Source organism: Gossypium arboreum, chromosome 3 (assembly GCF_025698485.1).
Source record: "Gossypium arboreum isolate Shixiya-1 chromosome 3, ASM2569848v2, whole genome shotgun sequence".
Taxonomy (NCBI): domain Eukaryota; kingdom Viridiplantae; phylum Streptophyta; class Magnoliopsida; order Malvales; family Malvaceae; genus Gossypium; species Gossypium arboreum.
The window spans coordinates 125,384,265-125,404,265 of NC_069072.1; the positions used below are offsets into that span (position 1 = coordinate 125,384,265).

The 20,001-nt window shown below is 31.6% G+C and overlaps 1 protein-coding gene and 1 long non-coding RNA gene across 2 annotated transcripts; both read left to right on the forward strand.

The window, feature by feature from the left end:
- Positions 1 to 3,788: 3,788 nt before the first annotated feature.
- On the forward strand, positions 3,789 to 5,947 carry LOC108475661 (wall-associated receptor kinase-like 1). The gene is made up of 3 exons (XM_053026370.1): positions 3,789 to 4,147; positions 4,610 to 5,544; positions 5,576 to 5,947. Exons 1-3 carry the CDS (start codon positions 3,874 to 3,876, stop codon positions 5,837 to 5,839), a joined length of 1,473 nt encoding a protein of 490 aa, XP_052882330.1. The 5' UTR covers positions 3,789 to 3,873; the 3' UTR covers positions 5,840 to 5,947.
- Positions 5,948 to 7,961: 2,014 nt separating this feature from the next.
- LOC128290075 (uncharacterized) lies at positions 7,962 to 9,670 on the forward strand. The gene is made up of 2 exons (XR_008279715.1): positions 7,962 to 8,037; positions 9,417 to 9,670. It is a non-coding gene; the product is annotated as an uncharacterized LOC128290075 (long non-coding RNA).
- The last annotated feature ends 10,331 nt before the right edge of the window (positions 9,671 to 20,001 follow it).

Sequence of the window (20,001 nt, forward strand, 5' to 3'; positions counted from 1 at the left end):
TAGAAAGGGGTGAGTTTACGTAAACTCAGTATGTAATCTCAACCGATAACAAGCATACAATCAATCAGAGCAAACAGTTAAATACAGTCTGGGCCTAAGCCCATTTCAGTTTCAGTAGCAGTTCAAGCCTTAGCCTATTTCAGTCTCAGTATCAGATATGTATTAGGGCCTAAGCCCATTATAGTAACAGTATTAGATATACATTAATCAGTAAACAGAGTCTTACCCAACTAACCTCTACACACTATCTCCATCCATCCCTACACTCCATTTAGAGTTTAAAACACTCACTCATCCCTACACTCCAAGTAGTACCGAATGCGGCACATAATCAGTAAATTGCAGTTGAGCTGCCAAATATTAGGCTTAAGAGGCTTTCAGTACACTTCCTCCAAATATCATCATCTCATCCCATTGCAATGCAACATACAGTATATGACATGCTAATACACATACAGTTCAGTATTTATTCATATAATCATTATTCTTTATACATACATCATACATACAATTCACGCATTTAGGGGTCTAAGTAGTGCTTACCGACCCTACAGTAGGTTCACTGTCGACTTGGGCAACCCGTGCAATCTTAGAACACATTTCAATTAAATGGGCTCACACGCTTATATGGCCAGCCCATGTGGGCCCACACGTCCAGATTGGCCTTGGCCTATGTCGATCACATGGCCTAACCTAAATTCCCACACGCCCATGTGGACTACCCGTGTGGGCCCATACGCCCGTGTGGCCCACACGGCCCAAATTAGTCTAGCCCGTGTGTCGCACACGGCTTATCTGGCCATCACACGGCCATGTCTTATGTGCACGGCCTGTCCTCATCGATCACACGCCCGTGTTTTGGCATCAAAAGTAGGGTTTTTGACTTTTGTCGAAACCTTTTTTTTGTGTTTCTAGGTACACATCTTGTATCAAATTGATGCGAAACCACTCTCGAGCCTTCCAAAGCCTAAATATTGTCAAAACAACACTCAATTTCAATAACAACTTTGAAACATTGACGAAAAGATTCCACGAATGGGAACTCACCACATCAATAACGTATTCGCAAACTTACCAGTAACAAACAAGAACCTTTAACGCTCAAACCTTCGCCTAATCCAAGAGAACCAACACAAACCCCTTTTAGAAAACTATTCAAGACGTAAAAAAGTAGATGGAAGCAGTTACTTACTGACGTGCACACACAACCGTTGAACAAAGAGGAAACAATTTGGAAAATCGAAGAATAGGAGCATAAAAACAAATAAAATTCGGCAGGGGAAGGAGAAGCAAAACGTCAAAAGATGGAGAAAATTCAGGAAATTGAAAATAGAAAATAAAAATAAAAATAAAATCACAATTATCCCCCAAATCCCTCAATTAACTCCCACTAAACCCACTACATCTCAACCAATACAGAATTTTGATTCCACCGAACTTTCTCCGTTAACAGAGTAAAAATAATCTCCCACACTCGCCCAGGAATTCAAACTCCAGACTTTCAACACACCAACACCAATTTTAACCACCAAACCAGCAGGCCTATTCTAATATGGTTCTACAAATAATCAAATATAAGCCCACTAGGCAAGAATAGGGCTTAAGTCAGAAAAATACCAAAATTTGCCAAAGCTAAGGCTTGAACTTGGGACCTCTCACACACACATAGAACACATAACCACTAAAGTAGACAACAGTTGTGTCACATTTTAACAGAAACCAAAAATGAGAATTTTGGGGCATTACATAATTAATATAATAAAATGGAATAAATTATATATAATTTTTAGGCACCAATAAAATAGTGTCACATCATTGAATTTTAAAGATAACAAAGTATTATTATACACACATCTATATCTAATATCTTCCCCAACTTAATTTAACTTAGTTAAATTACTTAAAATAATTAATTTTGTAAATTGTAAACAAACGCCTTTTATTCTTTTATAAATTTTAATCATTTTATTTTTTCCATAAGTTAATATTTTTTATTTTTAGCAACCAAAAAATTGTAATTTTTGTGCAATTTTTTGAGTTTGGGTTTTGAATTTGGGGTTTAAGGTTCAAGCTCAAAGTTTAAAGGTTTGGGGTTTAGTGTTCGAGTTTAATGTTAAATGGTTTTTAGTTACTTTTTTGAGGTTTGGAGATCTAGTTTAGGGTTTAAAGTTTGGGGTTCTATATTTTGGATTCAAGATTCATGATTTTTTATTTAGGGTTCAGGGTAAAAAAAATTATTAAAATCGTGTGTCAATGAAATAAAAAATTTGTTGAAATGTAATTAAATAATTAAAAGGGATCATGAACAATGTAGTTAGAAAGGTTCATAAAATAATTTCTCTATGAATGAGTGTATAATAATAATTAATTTCTCTATGAAAGAGTGTATAACAATAATTTTATGTTTTTAAAATTGGATGATGTAACAAAATTTTATTAATGCCTAAAACTTTAATTTTAAGATCATCCTTATGTAAGTTATTCCCATCCCCAAATCTAGCTAATATATATATATATATATAATTTAATTTAATTTAAAACTTAGTCCACCTTCATAACTTAAAATATATAATTCTATTATCCCTATTTTCACATAAAATTTTCATTTAAATTCTTTATAATTTATAAAATTTTAAATTAGTAATGATAAAATTACATTTTGGCCCTCCAAAATGATAAAAATTTAATTTAGTCCTATCAAAATTATAAAGATATAGATTATTAAAATGATAAAATTATATTTTAATATCATAAAATATACAATTTAATTCCGACCTCCTAAAAAATTCCTAACTTTACCCTAATTGTAAGTATTGTTTCTTGATATATATATATATATATATATATATATTTTGGAATATACAAGTCCAAGGCATGTCTTGATTTATGTACATACAATCTTTCAATAAATTTTTAAATATATAAAATTAAAATATTTATTTCAATAACATATTCATATCCTCATATATTTAACTTTCATACACTTAAAAACTTTATCAATGTTCTTAAAGATTATGGTTTGATTATAAGGAAGGAATCCCTATACATAAAGATTGATTTCACTTAAACCCAACTTATGATCTATTAATCGAATACTCACCTTTTGAAAAAAGTTATGACTTATTAATCAAATATTCACTTGTGTAAAAAATAGTTTGAGTTCGAATTTGGTTTAAAAAAAATCAATTTCACTTATTTTAGTTATTGTATTTACAATAGTGATAGTTTTAGTATTAATAAAAAGTACAAGGAATTTTTGGTGAACAAATTAACACAATTTCGCACATGCAATAAAAGGACGTGAGGCACTTTATTTGACCAAATCAAAGTTAGCATCCATTTACTACCAAAACTTGCCGAAGACAAGATATCCACGTTGGTCTTTTGAGTTAAGGTAAATGTGCCAATTTCCTTACTTGATAAAATTAATTTATTTAATAATTTAGTCTTTTATTATTAAAATTAATTAAATAAGATCAAATTAAAATTGAATTAACATTTTGGTTTAAAGAATATCATTTATTGTTTAATAGGGTGAAATATTTTTAAAGTTTTATATTTCTGTAAATAAAATTTTTGTTTAGAATTTAACTATAATTAAAAAAATTCAATACATTTTTATATAATAAATGTTAATTTTATTATAATTTGAACTTATTTGATATTTTAATAGTATAGAGATTAAATTGATCCATTTAATAACAGATGGAATAATTTGATCTAGTTGCAGGTACTTCCCAGGAAATTTAACCATTGAGTTACTGATATCATCCTAAGCAAGCTTGCCTATATAAAAGCCCTATTATGTGCTTGGAAATTTGTAAATCTGTAAATTAAAGCACTGATGTCCGTAACAAAGTATAATATAGGAAAATGGTTATGGGTTTGAGATCAGCAGTGCTAATTATGCAGCATATGATCTTTCTCAGTGTAATATTGGCGGTAATAGCGACGGAAGCGGTTGCTTATCAAGCGAACACCGGGTGCCGAAGTCGCTGCGGTGAAGTTACCATCCCATATCCGTTTGGTACCAGCGGCGATTGCAACATCAGTGAAAATTTTTTCATCACATGTGACATCAGTGTCACACCCAACAAAGCATTCTTAAACACCAGTAGCATTGAGATCGTCGACATATCTCTTGACGGTCAGTTGCGCATCCTTGCTGGTGCAAGCTATAATTTCGTTATATCTTTATGTCCAAAAAATTAGATTATATTTTTATGAAATATTTTGTAAGCCGGTGTATCTATATTTACAAGCAGGACTGGTGCTTAACTTTCGCAACTCACTGTTGCCTCAAGGGGGTCGGCTTGACCCATAAACAATTTCATCACTCAGAATAAGGCCATTCTATTTAATTATATTGTATTACATGAAAAGCTGCCAAAAGATTAGATCAAGTCTATCAGATCTCTGTTTTCTGCTCGAGAATAGTTTACCTTATTCATTTAATTGTTAGGAACTAGCATTGGCTTTCTTGCTCTCCTCTTGGGATAGTATGACATTAGAACTTAAAATGGAAAATCTTATCTCAAATTTTAGCTTAAAATGGAGATATTAAGAATGTCAGAAGTTAATCGATGACTGACTTTCATTTTGATCGCAGGTATTTGTTTAGCTGCAGCATTGTTCCTTGCTGGAGTTTGGTGGCTTTATAGGAAACTGAAGAAAAGAAGAAAAATAAAACGCAAGCAAGAGCATTTTAAAAGAAATGGTGGGCTACTGCTTGAGAAAAAGTTGTCTTCTGAAGAAGGTAGTGTGGAGAATATTAAACTCTTCACTTCCAAAGAGTTACAAACTGCAACCGATCACTATAACGAGAAGAGAATCCTGGGTCGTGGTGGCCAAGGTGTGGTTTACAAAGGAATGTTGCATGATGGGAGCATTGTGGCTGTAAAGAAGTCCAAAATAGTAGACCAAGATCATCTAGACCCATTCATCAATGAGATCGTTATACTTGCCGCAGTTGATCACCGAAATGTTGTCAAATTATTAGGCTGTTGCTTAGAGACCGAATTCCCTCTACTCGTCTATGAATTCATTCCAAATGGAACCCTTTATCAGCTAATGCATGACCAAAATGAAGAATACCCAAGATCTTGGGATATTCGAATACGCATAGCAGCTGAAGTTTCAAATGCAGTTTCTTACTTGCACTCATCTGCTTCTGTCCCCATTTTTCACAGAGATATAAAGTGTAGTAACATACTACTAGATGAAAAGTTCCGAGCTAAGGTATCAGATTTCGGAACATCGAGATCAATCGGCATTGATCAAACTCACTTGACAACTCAAGTTAAAGGAACCTTTGGGTATTTAGATCCTGAATACTTCCAGTCAAGTCAACTCACTGAGAAAAATGATGTTTATAGTTTTGGAGTAGTTCTGGTCGAGCTCTTAACAGGAAAAAAGCCAATCTTAACATCTGGATCCCAAGAAAAAAAAGGCCTAGTCTACTATTTCATCTCCTCGGTGGACCAAAACCATTTTCTAGATATACTTGACCCTCAAGTTTTGAAGGATGGCCAAAAGGAGGAACTAGTTGCAGTTTCTTACCTTGCTAAAAAAGGAGGAACTAGTCGCAGTTTCTTACCTTGCTAAAAGATGCTTAAACTTAGATGGAAAAGATAGACCAACAATGAAAGAAGTGGCCATGGAACTGGAGAGAATTAGAATTTTGAGAGGTTGCTTCCCCACTCGGCCAAAACAAGCTGAGGTCGTTGTCACAAAACCAACTGAGATTGGGGACTTCACTTCATCCTCAAACGGATCTTACATGGATTCCAGCATTACATCTGTATCAGATGTTCATCCACTTATGTCCGATACATTTTGACTGCTACAATCCTATATTATATACACATAAAGCAGACTTGTCATCTGCCTGTAATAACTATTACTCTGCCTTTGTTCTCTTCAAATTTCTGGTGATATTTCAATGAAATTGCAGGTTATAGAACTGCTATAATGTTTATCATTGTGATTCAATTTACAAACAAATTATGTGTTGATATTGTTATTTAGTTGAGCTATGATTTTGGCAATTCTGTTCAGCAGTCAATTTACTATAGCATTAATCATATATTGAAACTATAAAAGGATAAAACTAATTGGTTATTGCCGATCATCCACCCGTTAAGCAACAAATTGTGTGAATTTCAAGTTGATTAACATGAGATTCAGGGTTCAATCACTATATTTGTAAACCCTTTACTCTTTTCTCCATTGGAACATACTTATTCACTAGTATAAAAAACTAATTGGTTATTATCGAAATAACATGGTCCCTATTTAAATAATCAATTGAAAATAATTAAATAATCTAAAATTAATATTTTGGTGATTTATAAACGCTTTTGATAATCCAACATAAAAAGTAAATGATTGAATGAAAAGAGTGAAAATAATAAAAGATAAAGAGTTACTTATCACTCATGCTACATTCGGTAGAAATACTATTTTTCACTATGTTTTAGTCTATGAGCTAACCATAAACTAATTTCAATTGATAATTTTAGGCACTCACTTGACTTGCTTTTGGAAAAGAGAAGGAAAACTTTCTATTTATTTTGAAAAGATCTTATTTTTATACTAAAATTTTTACTCATATTTCTAATTTTAAGCTTAAATTTGTATTAACTATTTTTTATTTTATGTCTAACTATTGTAATATATGTAATAAATAAACATTTTCCTCACATAATTACACTAGTGCAGAGTTTTTTCAATTCATTTTATTTCTTTTACATTTAAATACTTTACATTTAAATTTTTAAAAATTACATTAATTAAACAGTTTAATCATATTGTGCACTTAATTTTAATAAATATATTAAACAAATTTCATAACTTAAACTTAACACTTAATTTTTTTATATTTAGTTTTTCAATTATCAAGCAAAATCATTTTTAATATCATAACATAAAAGAAAAAAAAGAATGTTAGAAATGAAGTGATATAGCATCCCAGCATTTAAGAAAACAAAACATATCATTCATATATTAATAATTTTTATAGTTAAAATTTTAAATTTTAATTTTAATTTAATTATATATAGTAACAATAATTAACTTTGAGATGAATTTTTAAAATTTCTTTTACTTTTATATTTTTTTTCTATTAAAGCATTCTAAATAATGGTAATTATTAATTCTGCATGAAAATAAATAATTTAATGAATTTATCTCAAAATTAACATATAATTGAATTAAATATAAAGTTAAAATACTTAATTCAAGTTGAAGCTAAATATCTAATTTGTTTTTTTCGGATTTGATTAATATTTGAATTCAAATTTAAAATTTGCGGATGCAGATAGTTGCTTCAAATGTCCATTATCCAAACTTGCATCGCATATTCAGATAATAGATGTGGATTCTAATATCTAAATTCACTAATTACAAAGTACTTATAATTTTGATTTTATGCATATAAAGAATATTACTAGATTCGAATTTAGATTTTTGTGAATTTTGATATCTAAAAAATGATTGATTTTTTTTTTTTGGATTGGATATCCAATAGATAATAGTATTTAACTAGTTTGCGTAGCACCTCAAACCCGGCCTAGACTGTAATATCATGAATTAGGGCTTAATCGGAATAGTGGTTTCGTGACCACAAATCCGAGATAGAAATAATTATTTTATAATTATTTTGATGATTATGATATGATTGCATGATTGTGTGAAAATTTCGTGAAGAAATTTTATGCATAAAGTGCTTAAATTGAAATTAGGGACTAAATCGAATAATTTGTAAAACTTGCATTCTAGAAGTCTCTAGTATGAAATTGTTTTGAAATATTAATTAGGAGGTCTTAAATAGAAATTTTACCAATTTCTAAGTCTATGGACAAAAATTGGACATGGATGGAATTTTTGGAAAGTTTAGTAGTAAGGGCATTTTGGTCATTTAGGGGTAAATGAATTAAAATACAAAATTAAAAGCCAATTTTGCTCATCTTCAACCCCATGGCCAAATATAGCAAGGAGAAACCATGGCTAGGGTTTTTCAAGCTTCCAAGCTCGATTGTAAGTCCGTTCTAGCCTCGTTTTTAATGAGTTTTACGTTTTTGGAGTCCTGGTAGCTCGATTTAGCTTATGCTAGCAATAATTTAACCTAGGGTTTATATTTGGAAAAATACCCATAAGTGAAATTTGTGTATTTTGGTGTTTTATGATAGAATATGAGGTTTTAAATTATGTTAGACAACTTGTGCTACTCGGTTTTAAGCGAAAACTAGAAAAAGGCTTAATCGGTAAAAATACCTAATAGTCATAAGTACATGTTAGAGTGAGAATTTGATGTTGCCATAGAAGGGAAAAATGATCAGAATGTCATAAAACATAAGAAAATAGGCTGAAGTTTAATTTACGAGCTTTGGGGCAAAAGTGTAAATATGCAAAAGTTTAGGGGCAAAACTATAATTTTGCCAAAATATGATTTTGGGTCAATTTGAATAATGTGAGTCCTAATTAGACTATATTTTAAATGATAGAGCAAGGAAAACTAAAATTCGGACTAAAATGGGGAAAATACCAAGTTGTGGACGAAATGGTAAAAGTAGCCATTTTCGCATACGAGGTAAGTTCATGTGTAAATGGAGTAACATAATTGTCATTTTAAGCAATTTAATGTTGTTTATATGATATGATGCTGATTATTATCATGAAATATTATGCTTTGTGGTTATTGTTGAATAATATGTAATTATGTGAATTACTTGATGAGTATGAACTATCACCGAAGTATCAATTTCGATATTCCGTGGAAGATGGCAAAGATGTGTGATCGAGGAAAACGCCCGTTTGAACCTTAGGAATAGATTAGGATACAAGTGACATGTCACTAGGATGGTTGAGCATCCGAACTCGTTGAGTTGAGTCCGAGTTCACTTATGGATGCAAATATCCGAACTCGTTGAGTTGAGTCCGAGTTCGTGAGATGTAACTAGGCATCCGAACTCGTTGAGTTGAGTCCGAGTTCACTTATGGATGCAAACGCCCGAGCTCGTTGAGTTGAGTCCGAGTTCACTTAAGGGCGGGTTACATGATTTCTTGATTACATATGAGGCACTTATGTGCAAATTATCCGTGTATCCGAGTTGTATTCCGATGTGTTCAACGGGTGAAATTTCTAGTGAAATGGAAGAACACTTAAGATGCAAGTGACGTTTTGGTAAGTGTTGTGAAATGGACAATTTGGACAGGTATGTTCTTAACCCTCGGGTTGAAATTAGATACAACAACGATAAGGTGGTAAGATGATGAATGATGTTTAGAAATGTGATATATGTTTTGGTGATACCATGCTAAAGTTGTTTGGTATATTTGTATAGTTATGTTACTTGTTATTTACATATGAACTTACTAAGCATTTATGCTTACTCCCTCCTCTTTATTTACTGTAGTTTTGAACAAGCTAGCTTGGGAATCGGGACGGGTCGAAGGTTCGATCACACTATCCAAAGGACTTTCATCTGGGTAAATGGCTTGTAAAACTTAAGTATGGCATGTATAGCAATATACTTATTTTGTGTAAATAATTTTATGATATGACCATGTTTGGTTGAGAAAATGTTTGATACTGATAAGTCATGGTGATGGCTAATTTAGATCATGTTTGATATTATGGAAGTTTAATAGGTTATCTAGTTCATAAAAATTCATGGAAAGATGAAACTTGCCTTAAAACAGAATATTACTGCAACAATGATATGAATTTGAAAAATCACTAAAAATAGTATAAATGGAAATAAATAATGAGTAAGTTATGAAATTGAAGCTCAATGAGTCTATTTTCATGTGGATTGAACAAAATAGGAATATAAATTATATTTTATGAGATATTTAAACTTTTGTGAAATAGGGCCAGAGTGATTTTTGGATCCCCTGTTTTGACTTTAAAAATTCATAATAAATTTTAAAAAAATAATTAGAAGTTTTTCTTTATATGTACAGATTCCATATTGAGTCTAGTTTTAAGAAAAACAAACCTTGTAGTCATTGAAATTCTGTATAGAGAGATATCTGATTCGTAGTACATAGATGTCAGAGCAGTCGAACCCTGAAACAGGGGAGATTTTAACTAATAAACTGTACTAATTGGCCCAACAAAAAATTATAGAAAAAAATTAGTAAATAGATATATGAGTCTAGATTTAGGGAAAATTTACGGATCTTGATTTCAAGTTTCGTAACTCGAGATATGATTTTTCTTGTAACTGTGATGCGGGTAGTTAGAAAGCTGTGAATGTAGAAACAAATGATTTAAAGTTCTTAATTTGATAAATTATGTTCGGTAACCCCTCAAGCTCGACTCCGGCGACGGTATCGGGCGTGGGGGCGTTACATAGACGTTATGGCCGAATCTGGCGATGTCACATGTAAGGGATTTCGAAATTGTAGCTAACTCGATAAAAACCTTTAACTCATAAATCTTTAATTGCTTTCGTTTACTATCATATGAATATTCAATTTAGCGGAAGCTTAGGGAAACCATCATGTTTAAGAAAACAATTTGCGTTTTTAGAAAAACATGTCTTTTAAGTAAAAATGTCATCGACTAAACAAGTTAAATCCAAAAGCCCAAACAGTTTTAAAGAGTCCAGAGTCCCAGAAAATACAAGCTCTCAAAATGTACCCAAAATATAATATAAAATAAAATAAAACCATAAATCGAAAACTTAAACAGTGATCTGGAAAAGTGGTCACCGTCGAGTCCCTACTGCACCGATCTGCTTAAGCCTGTAGGTGACCTGTACAGAATAAACAGAGAAGGGGTGAGTTTACGTAAACTCGGTGTGTAACCCAGCAGAATTTCACAAAATATCACAAATCAAACAAATTCACATTCGGGCCTGAGCCCATGTCAAATACAAAAACAGATTCGGGCCTGAGCCCATTTCAAATACCGACACAGTTGCAGATATGCAAAACAGATTTCAGAATCCTACCCCCATCCTCTACACACCATCTCCGACCATCCCTACACACCATATGGGGTTTAAAACACCCACTCAACCCTACACACCATATTGTACCGATGCGGCACATATCAGATATAATGCAGCCGTGCTGCCAGATACTAGGCATAATTTGCCTTTTAGAACACTTCCTCCAATATACATCATCCCGCCCCAATCACAATAGCAGAACATGCATACAAACTTAACAAATAAATCGTGCTTAACATGCATTCATAAACAAATAGCAGATAACAAACATAGGCATGCTCATAACAGTATATCAGTCTAACAGAACACATAGTTTTAGGGTTCAGTAAGCCTTTACTGACCTTACGGTAGGTCCAAAATTGATTAGGACGACCCGTGCGACCTTACGAAAAATTTTAGTATGATGGGCCCATACACCCGTGTGGGCATAACAGGGCCCAGATTGGCCTTGCCCGTGTAGATCACACGGCCTGGCCCAAAGTTCACACGCCTGTGTGACTCACCCGTGTGGGCCCACACGCCCGTTTGGCCGATACACCCAGTCTGGTTTAGCCCGTATGGCCCACACGGCCACACTCCGACCACCACACGGCCGTGTCTTGCACACGGCCTGGCCTTCGTCGATCACACGGACGTGTCGTCGCACACGGCCTACCACACGGCCGTGTAGCATCTACAGTGGGGTTTTTTGGCTTTTGCTGAATCCCATTTTTCTGTATTTCGGGTACACACCTGGTATCATTTCGATGCAAAAACTCTTCCAAGACCACCAGAACCTATAATTAATCAATTAAACCCCGAGTTAGATGCTTAAAAAAATATACTAAATCAAACCACATTAGGAGAAGGCAACTCTTAAACCCATCCAAACCTTTACCTTTAAACGAACAACGACGATTCCACTCTACTAGTGTGTTGAACAGTAGCCTCCAGCCCCTTGAACTTCCCCTAAAGCACAAATCAAATTTGCATCAAACAAAGATTCACCAAACAAAACAAACGCAACACTTACCCTACTTACCAAACGCACCAAAACACTCAAATATCCAGATACGAGATCGCGATAGCTGACGAAAAGAACAAAAAGTAGAAATGCCGAAAAGGGAAAAGAAAGAAAATAACAAGGAAAAGGGGCAGAAAAAAATAACGTCAGAGTTCTTTGGGAATTTTGGGAAGAAAGAGAAAATTTTTGAAACAAAGAATGGGATAATACCAAATAAAATCGGTTATCAGAAATCCCCTAAATTCCTCCCCTCTATCCCACTAACAACCACTTCTTAGAATCCTAATTCAACCGAGACTCTCAAAGTCAACTGAGTAAAAACTTAATACCCATGCTAATGTAGGGATTCGAACACAAGACCTCCAACACACTAATAACTCCCTTACCACTCGAACCAGCAAGCTCATTTTAATATAAAATTACAGCAATAAAATATAAGCCCATCGAACAGAGATAGGGCTTAATTCTAAAAATAACAAAATTTGTCAAAACTGAGGCTTAAACTTAGGACCTCTCACACATACCTAAAACACTTAACCACTGAAGCTGACAGATAATTGTGCCAAAATTTTACAGAAGCAAACATAAGAAATTTGGGGCGTTACAGTTTGTATTCTCATGCGATGTACATGTCGGTTGTGTATACCAAATTTATAATATTATTTTTTAAAATTATCCTAAAATTTTATTAATAAATTGACAAGTAATATAACTACAAAATATTTTTTAAAATATTTAATTATTTTAGAATCATTTATATTAATGTTATTTAATTTTAATAATATTTAATATTAAAATAATATAAAATTTCATTATGGTTCAAATATTAATATTAATATTAATATATTATAATTTAAATAGTATTATTAATAATTTATTACAAGTTATTTATTTATATATATTGTTAAATTAATTTCTTTTAATGTTAAATTTGTTAAAATTTGATATTTTGTAATTTTATATTATCCTTGTTCTACTTTAATCATTAATATTATTAACTCTTATTATATTTGAAAATATATTTAATTTGACAAATGCCATCAATATGTCTTTTTTAATTATATTTTAAGTTTACCAATTTAATAATCATTAATTTTAATATTATAATATTATAATATTAAAAGTTAATTCAATAAAGTAAAATCTTAAAATAAAGAAATAATTTATTTAAAATCAACTTAAAAGAAAATTAAAATTAAAAGGTAATGACTAAAAGAATAGTTTACTCAAAATGTAAACCCATCAAAAATTGAAACAGACGCTGCTACACAATGTGATCAATAACTTGTTTAGTCTTTACGCAACCACAAGAAGAAGCAAGAACTAAGGAGTCATACTCACCCCATAACAACCTGAGCTTGGTGAAATAGGTTGAAATCAAAGCAGTTCCTTGAAGATGAGAAGAAATTTATCAATGCAAGAAATAGACTCTTGAACCATCAACCTTGTTAAATCGTTCGCTAAGATCCTGCCAAACTGCTGTTGCACTTGAAGCAAAAACGATACCTGCATAGAGCTCTTTACTTACCGTATACAATATCCAAGATAACACAATAGTGTTGTATCGCTCCTACTATGAGTACAAATCTTCTGCCAACCAATCTTTTGGAACAAGTACCATCAATGAAACCCAATTTATTTTTGGTAATCAATGCAATTTGCATAACACGACTCTAAATATTATAGTTGTCAATACCAGTGAGCTAATGAAAAACCAATATAGTGCCAGGTATATAAGATGGATGTAAATAAAGAGGATGATCGTAATCAATAGGTCATTCAAAAATATTTGCCATTATAGCAAAAAATCGTTGTCTCCGGAATTAGACAATCGGCGTTAGGTCTGATACCATGTTGAAAGTGTCGAAGATGACCAACAATAGATGAACTACAAGCTAGACTAGTATTGTACCTAAATGAAAAGTATATTGCCTCATTCTTAAATTACAATAGCAAGATGTTTTATAGCCTATTTTCAACTAATGCTAACTAATAATTAATTTGACTACTACTAATAGCTTTCGGTTATTCAGCTAATTACTAGCATCTTTAATAATATACAAGCATTTTAAAATATAATAATATATATTATGTTAGTACAAATCTCCGGTGAGGAAAATCTTGAACACACGAATGAAACTCGAACAGAAAAAGAAATAGGACAAGGCTCCAAGATGTGTATCAAGCCACTATCTTTAAGGTTATATTCGCCCCCACCTATCTTCGGTGTGCAAACAAGTTTCAAGCAAATTAATTTCGAGGATACAATGAAGCCAATGACTATTTGCATTTTGCACTGACGAGAATAGCCCACTACACACTAAGCAATGTATGACAAGGAACTCAATTTCTATAAATGATTTTTGTAGTAATATTTTATAGAATAATCTAATAATATTAGAAAATGAAGGAAGAAAAGAAAGAATATTAGAATTTGTTGGTATAATTTTCAAATGAAATCTCATTCCTATTTATAGGAATTTTCATGTCTCTTCATAGAGACATCTTTCATCAATAGGTGTCTTTCGAATAATAATATCTTTAAAATAAGCACATAATTATTTATTTAATTATAACTATTCAAATAATACTATTTAAATAGTTATAATTCTTTTCAAAAATCAAAAATATAATTTTTGATTAATTACACCCATTCATTTATAGTTATTAGAACACTATAAATATTTGAAAATGTTCCAACAATCTCCCCCTATTTTCAAATATTTTAGATTTTGATATTCTTGGAAATCAATTTGCATAAATGAAAGTATCTTACGATTGAACCTTCACTTAGTGAAAACATGTTAAAGTTAATCGAAATTGCATGGTAGACTAAGCTTTGAACCAATTATTTTATTTGATTTTTCCGAACACATCTCACACAATGATTTCAACATTGGTCAATACATAGTATCTAAGGACACTATTATGGTCATGTGTTTGTGTCCTCTTTTCATGAGTGTTGTTAGAGCCAAGCACTTGAGCTCCTAGAAGCGGCCACACTTCCACTCACATAGGTAGATCCCATTAAGAGCATTCCTGTAATTATAACACTCTAACATATTATGTTATGGGTCCATTAAGAGTACATTACTCATCATTCCCTTATCATTATGGGTACCTAGCACTTTAATCTTAGGATGGATTTATTTATAGTGCTAACAGTCACATACTAATGATGTACTTTGTCTCATTGAACTTAAGACATGACGTTATACCAAGCATTGAGTCGAGTTTCCATCATGGGTGACTCTAATTAATGGGCTTGGGTCCCATCCCTTTTGAGGTCCTTTTTACAACATCTCTAGCAAGACTTTTTGTCAAAGGATGCGCCAAATTTTCACTTGACCTCATATAATTAATAGTGATCACTCCATCAGAGATTAATTGTCAGGCATAACTATTTTAATCCAATGTGTCTAGACTTTCCATTATATACTTGGCTATATGCTTTTGTTAGAGTAGCCTCACTATCACAACGGATAGAAATAGGTGAAATTGGCTTAGGCCATAAAGGTACATTATAAAGCAAATTTCTTAACCATTCTGCTTCTTTAAATGCAACGGCTAATGTAATAAATTCTGCTGCCATGGTGGAATCAGTAATACATGTTTGTTTCTTGGAAACCCAAGAAATGGCTCCTCCACCAAGAATGAAGATCCACCCACTAGTAAATGCAAGATCTTCTAAACTTGTAATCCAACTAGCATCTGAATACGCTTCTAAAACTGGAGGATATCTATTATAACACAATCCATAATTAATAGTTTTCTTTAAGTACCTAAGTACTCTATTCAAAGCTTTCCAATGCAAACTACTTGGATTACTTATGTACCTACTCAATTTTCCAACAACATATGTAATATCTAGTCTTGTACAAGTCATTATGTACATAAGAAAACCAATTAGACTTGCATATTTCAATTGATTAATTTTCCTACCAGCATTAGATACTAATTTTATTTGAGGATCCATGGATGTAGATGCTGGTATACAGTTGAAAAGATCAAACTTTTTAAGCATCTTTTCAATGTAATGTGATTGTGATAAAGCTATAGTGCTTTCATCTCAGATTATTTTAATCCCAAGAATAACATCTGCTATACCCATATCCTTCATAGCAAAGTTATTTGATAAAAATTTCTTTGTGTTTTCTTTTTGTTTCAAATCCGTGCCAAAAATGAACATGTCATCTACATATAAGCAAATTATGACACCTTTTCCATTTTCAAATTTGATATATATATAATTATGACACCTTTTCCATTTTCAAATTTGATATATATACACTTATTGGATTCATTTATTTTTTAGCCATTAGCTAAAACAACACTTTCAAACTTTTGGTGCCATTTTTTTAGTGCTTGTTTAAGTCCATATAAAGATTTAACAAGCTTACAAACCTTATGCTCTTGTCCTAGAACAATAAATCCTTCCGGTTGTTCCATGTACACTTCCTCTTCCAATTCACCATTTAAAAATGCAGTTTTAACATCTATTTGGTGAACAACCAAATTATATATAGAGGTAAGTGATATTAAGAGTCTAATTGTAGCAATTCTTGCTACTGGAGCATAGATATCAAAGTAATCAATACCTTGTTTTTGTTTAAAACTTTTGGCTATCAACCTTGTTTTAAACTTATTAATGGTTCCATCGACCTTCATTTTCTATTTGAAGATCCATTTACAACCTATTGGTTTGGAACCCGGTGGAAGATCAACTAAGATCCAAGTTTGATTTCCCATTATTGAATCCATCTCATCATTTATTCATTTTTTCAAAAAAGCAGAGTCTTAATATTTCATTGCCTCTTCAAATGTAATAGGATCAGATTCTGTATTATAACAATAAGGTATCTTATTGTATATACTTTCACCTTTTCCTTCCACAAGAAACATAATGAAATTTGGTCCAAAATCTTTAACCTTTTTAATCCTCTTACTTCTTCTTAATTCTTGACAAGATTCATCATTATTATCAATTTGTTCCAATGGAATCTCATTCTCATTTGAAGAATGTATCAATTGTTGTGGCTGTAATTGTCTTGATATATAATTAAATCTATTTTCATCAAAAATAGCATCTCTTGATTCAATAACAGTATTAATTGAAATTGAATCATTTGGTTCAATTACCATGAACCTATATGCCTTGTTATTATGTGCATATCCTATAAATATGCATTCAATTCCTCTTTCACCTAACTTTTTACGTTTAGGTGTTGGAACTTTGACAATAGCTCTACAACCCCAAACCTTCAAATAATTAAGGTTTAGTTTCCTTTTCTTCCATTGTTCATAGGGGGTTATTTTAGTTTCCTTATTAGGAACTTTATTCAATATTTGACAAGATGTTAGAACAGCTTTTCCTCAAAAACCTTGTCCAAGACTTGAATATGATAACATTGAATTTACCATTTCAGTTAAGACTATTTTTCCTTTCAGCTACACCATTTTTTTGTGGTGTGTAAGGGGCTGAAACTTGATGGACAATCCCAGTAGATTCAAAATAACTTGGATTATAGTATTCTCCACCTCTATCCGATCTTAAGCACTTGATAAATGATTCACACTGAAATTCAACTTCAGATTTATAAACTTTAAATTTATCAAGCGCTTCATCTTTTGAATGCAATAAATATACATAACAATATCTAGAACAATCATCAATAAACATAACAAAATATTTCTTTCCACCTAATGTAAGAGTATTATGCATGTCACATAAATCACTATGTATCAAATCAAGCAATTTTGTTTTTCTTTTAACCTTAAGGAAAGGGTTTCTTGTAATTTTAGTCAACAAACATGTTTTGCATATTTCAATATTATTATTAAAAACAGAAATTAAATCTAACTTATACATGTCATTCAATTTCCTATAATTTAAATGACCTAATCTACAATGCCATAAACAAAAAGATTCAACCATATAAGCAGAAATAATATTTTTATTCTTATTAATAATATTCAGTTTGAACATCCTCTCATACATATACCCTTTCCCTACAAAAATTCCTCCCTTAGACAAAATAAACTTATTTTTCCTCAAAAACAAGTTTGAAACCAAACTTATTTAACAAACTTCTAGACACTAAATTCTTTCTAACTTCTGGTACATAATATACATCATTTAAGGTTAAAACCTTTCCAGAAGTGAATTGTAGTTCAACAGACCCTTTGCCTTTGATTACTGCAGTGGAAGAATTTCCCATGTATAAGACATTGTCATTTTCACATTGTGTGAACTTCGTGAACATGCTTTTGTCTTTGCACACATGTTTGGTTGCTCCAATACCAATCCACCATGCATTATCATCTTCTGCCATATTAATTCCAGATATCATTACAACGAACTTTTCGTTATTATCAGCCTTAGAAGATGATTTTTTCTTTCAAAATCGACATTCATTCTTGAAATGTCCCGGCTTACCACAATGATAGCATGAGCCCTTTTGTTTCTTTTTGAACTTAGGTGCTCTATCAGTCTGTTTGAACTTTCTCTTGAATGGTTTAGTAGTCTGTACTTCCTCCGTAACATGCACTTTGGCATTTTCAAAATTTAGTTTCTGATCTTGCTTTCGATATTCTTCTTTAATACGAAGATGATTTGCCAAAGCCTCAAGAGATATTTCCTCTTTCTTATGTTTTAGGCTTCTTTTAAAGTCTTTCCAAGATGGAGGAAGTTTTTCTATTATGGAGGATACAACAATCATTTCATCCATTTTCATATCATATTGCTTGAATTGATTCAACATCTTTTCAATATCACAGAATTGTTCCATAACAGAACGACCATCAACCATTTGATAATTATTGAAACGATTGACAAGAAATTTCCTACTTGTAACATCTTCGGTCATGTATCTTGTCTCCAATTTGTCCCATAATTCTTTAGCAGTGACCTCGTTTTGATAGGTGTCGAACAAACCATCAGATAAACTATTCAATATGTGGCCCATGCACATGTAATCAGTATTGTCCCATTTTTGTCTTTCTCGGGTTGCAGCAACAGATTTGTTTTCAGTCTCTTCAGGTCTTCGAGTATCCAAAACATAAGCAATCTTCAAAGTTGATAATAAGGAGTGCATCTTTTTCTGCCATCGTCGAAAATTGCCACCATCAAATCAATCAAGTTTGACAAAATTGGAAGCCAACTCCCTTAGTGTTCCACTTTCATGTGTTGTGGTAGTCATCATGAAATATAACCTTAAAATTGTTAGTACAAATCTCCGGTGAGGAAAATCTTGAACATACGAACAGAACTCGAACAGAAGAAGAAATAGGATAAGGCTCCAAGGCGTGTATCAAGCCACTATCGTTAAGGTTATATTTGCCCCCACCTATCTTCGGTGTGCAAACGAGTTTCAAGCAAATTAACCTCGAGGATACAATGAAGCCAATGGGTATTTGCGTTTTGCACTGACGAGAATAGCCCACTACACACTGAGCAATGTATGACAAGAAACTCAATTTCTATAAATGATTTCTGCAGTAATATTTTATAGAATAATCTAATAATATTATAAAATGAAGGAAGGAAAGAAAGAATATTAGAATTTGTTAGTATGATTTCCAAATGAAATCTCATTCCTATTTATAGAAATTTTCATATCTCTTCATAGAGACATCTTTCATCAATAGGTGTCTTTCTAATAATAATGTCTTTAAAATAAACACATAATTATTCATTTAATTATAACTATTCAAATAATATTATTTAAATAGTTATAATTCTTTTAAAAATCAAAAATACAATTTTTGATTAATTACATCTATTCATTTATAGTTATTGGAACACTATAAATATTTGAAAATGTTCCAACATATTATTTTGTAACTTTTTATTTTTTAATAATTTTTAGTTAAATTTTTAAAAATTAATTTTAAATTTAATTATATATATTAAGTTTTTAAATCAATTTATTTTTCATTAAAATATCCTAACTAAATTGATTTTAAATAAAATAAATATAATGAATTTATCTTAAAGGATATAACTGAAAATGAAAAATAAGCTAATTACTATACATG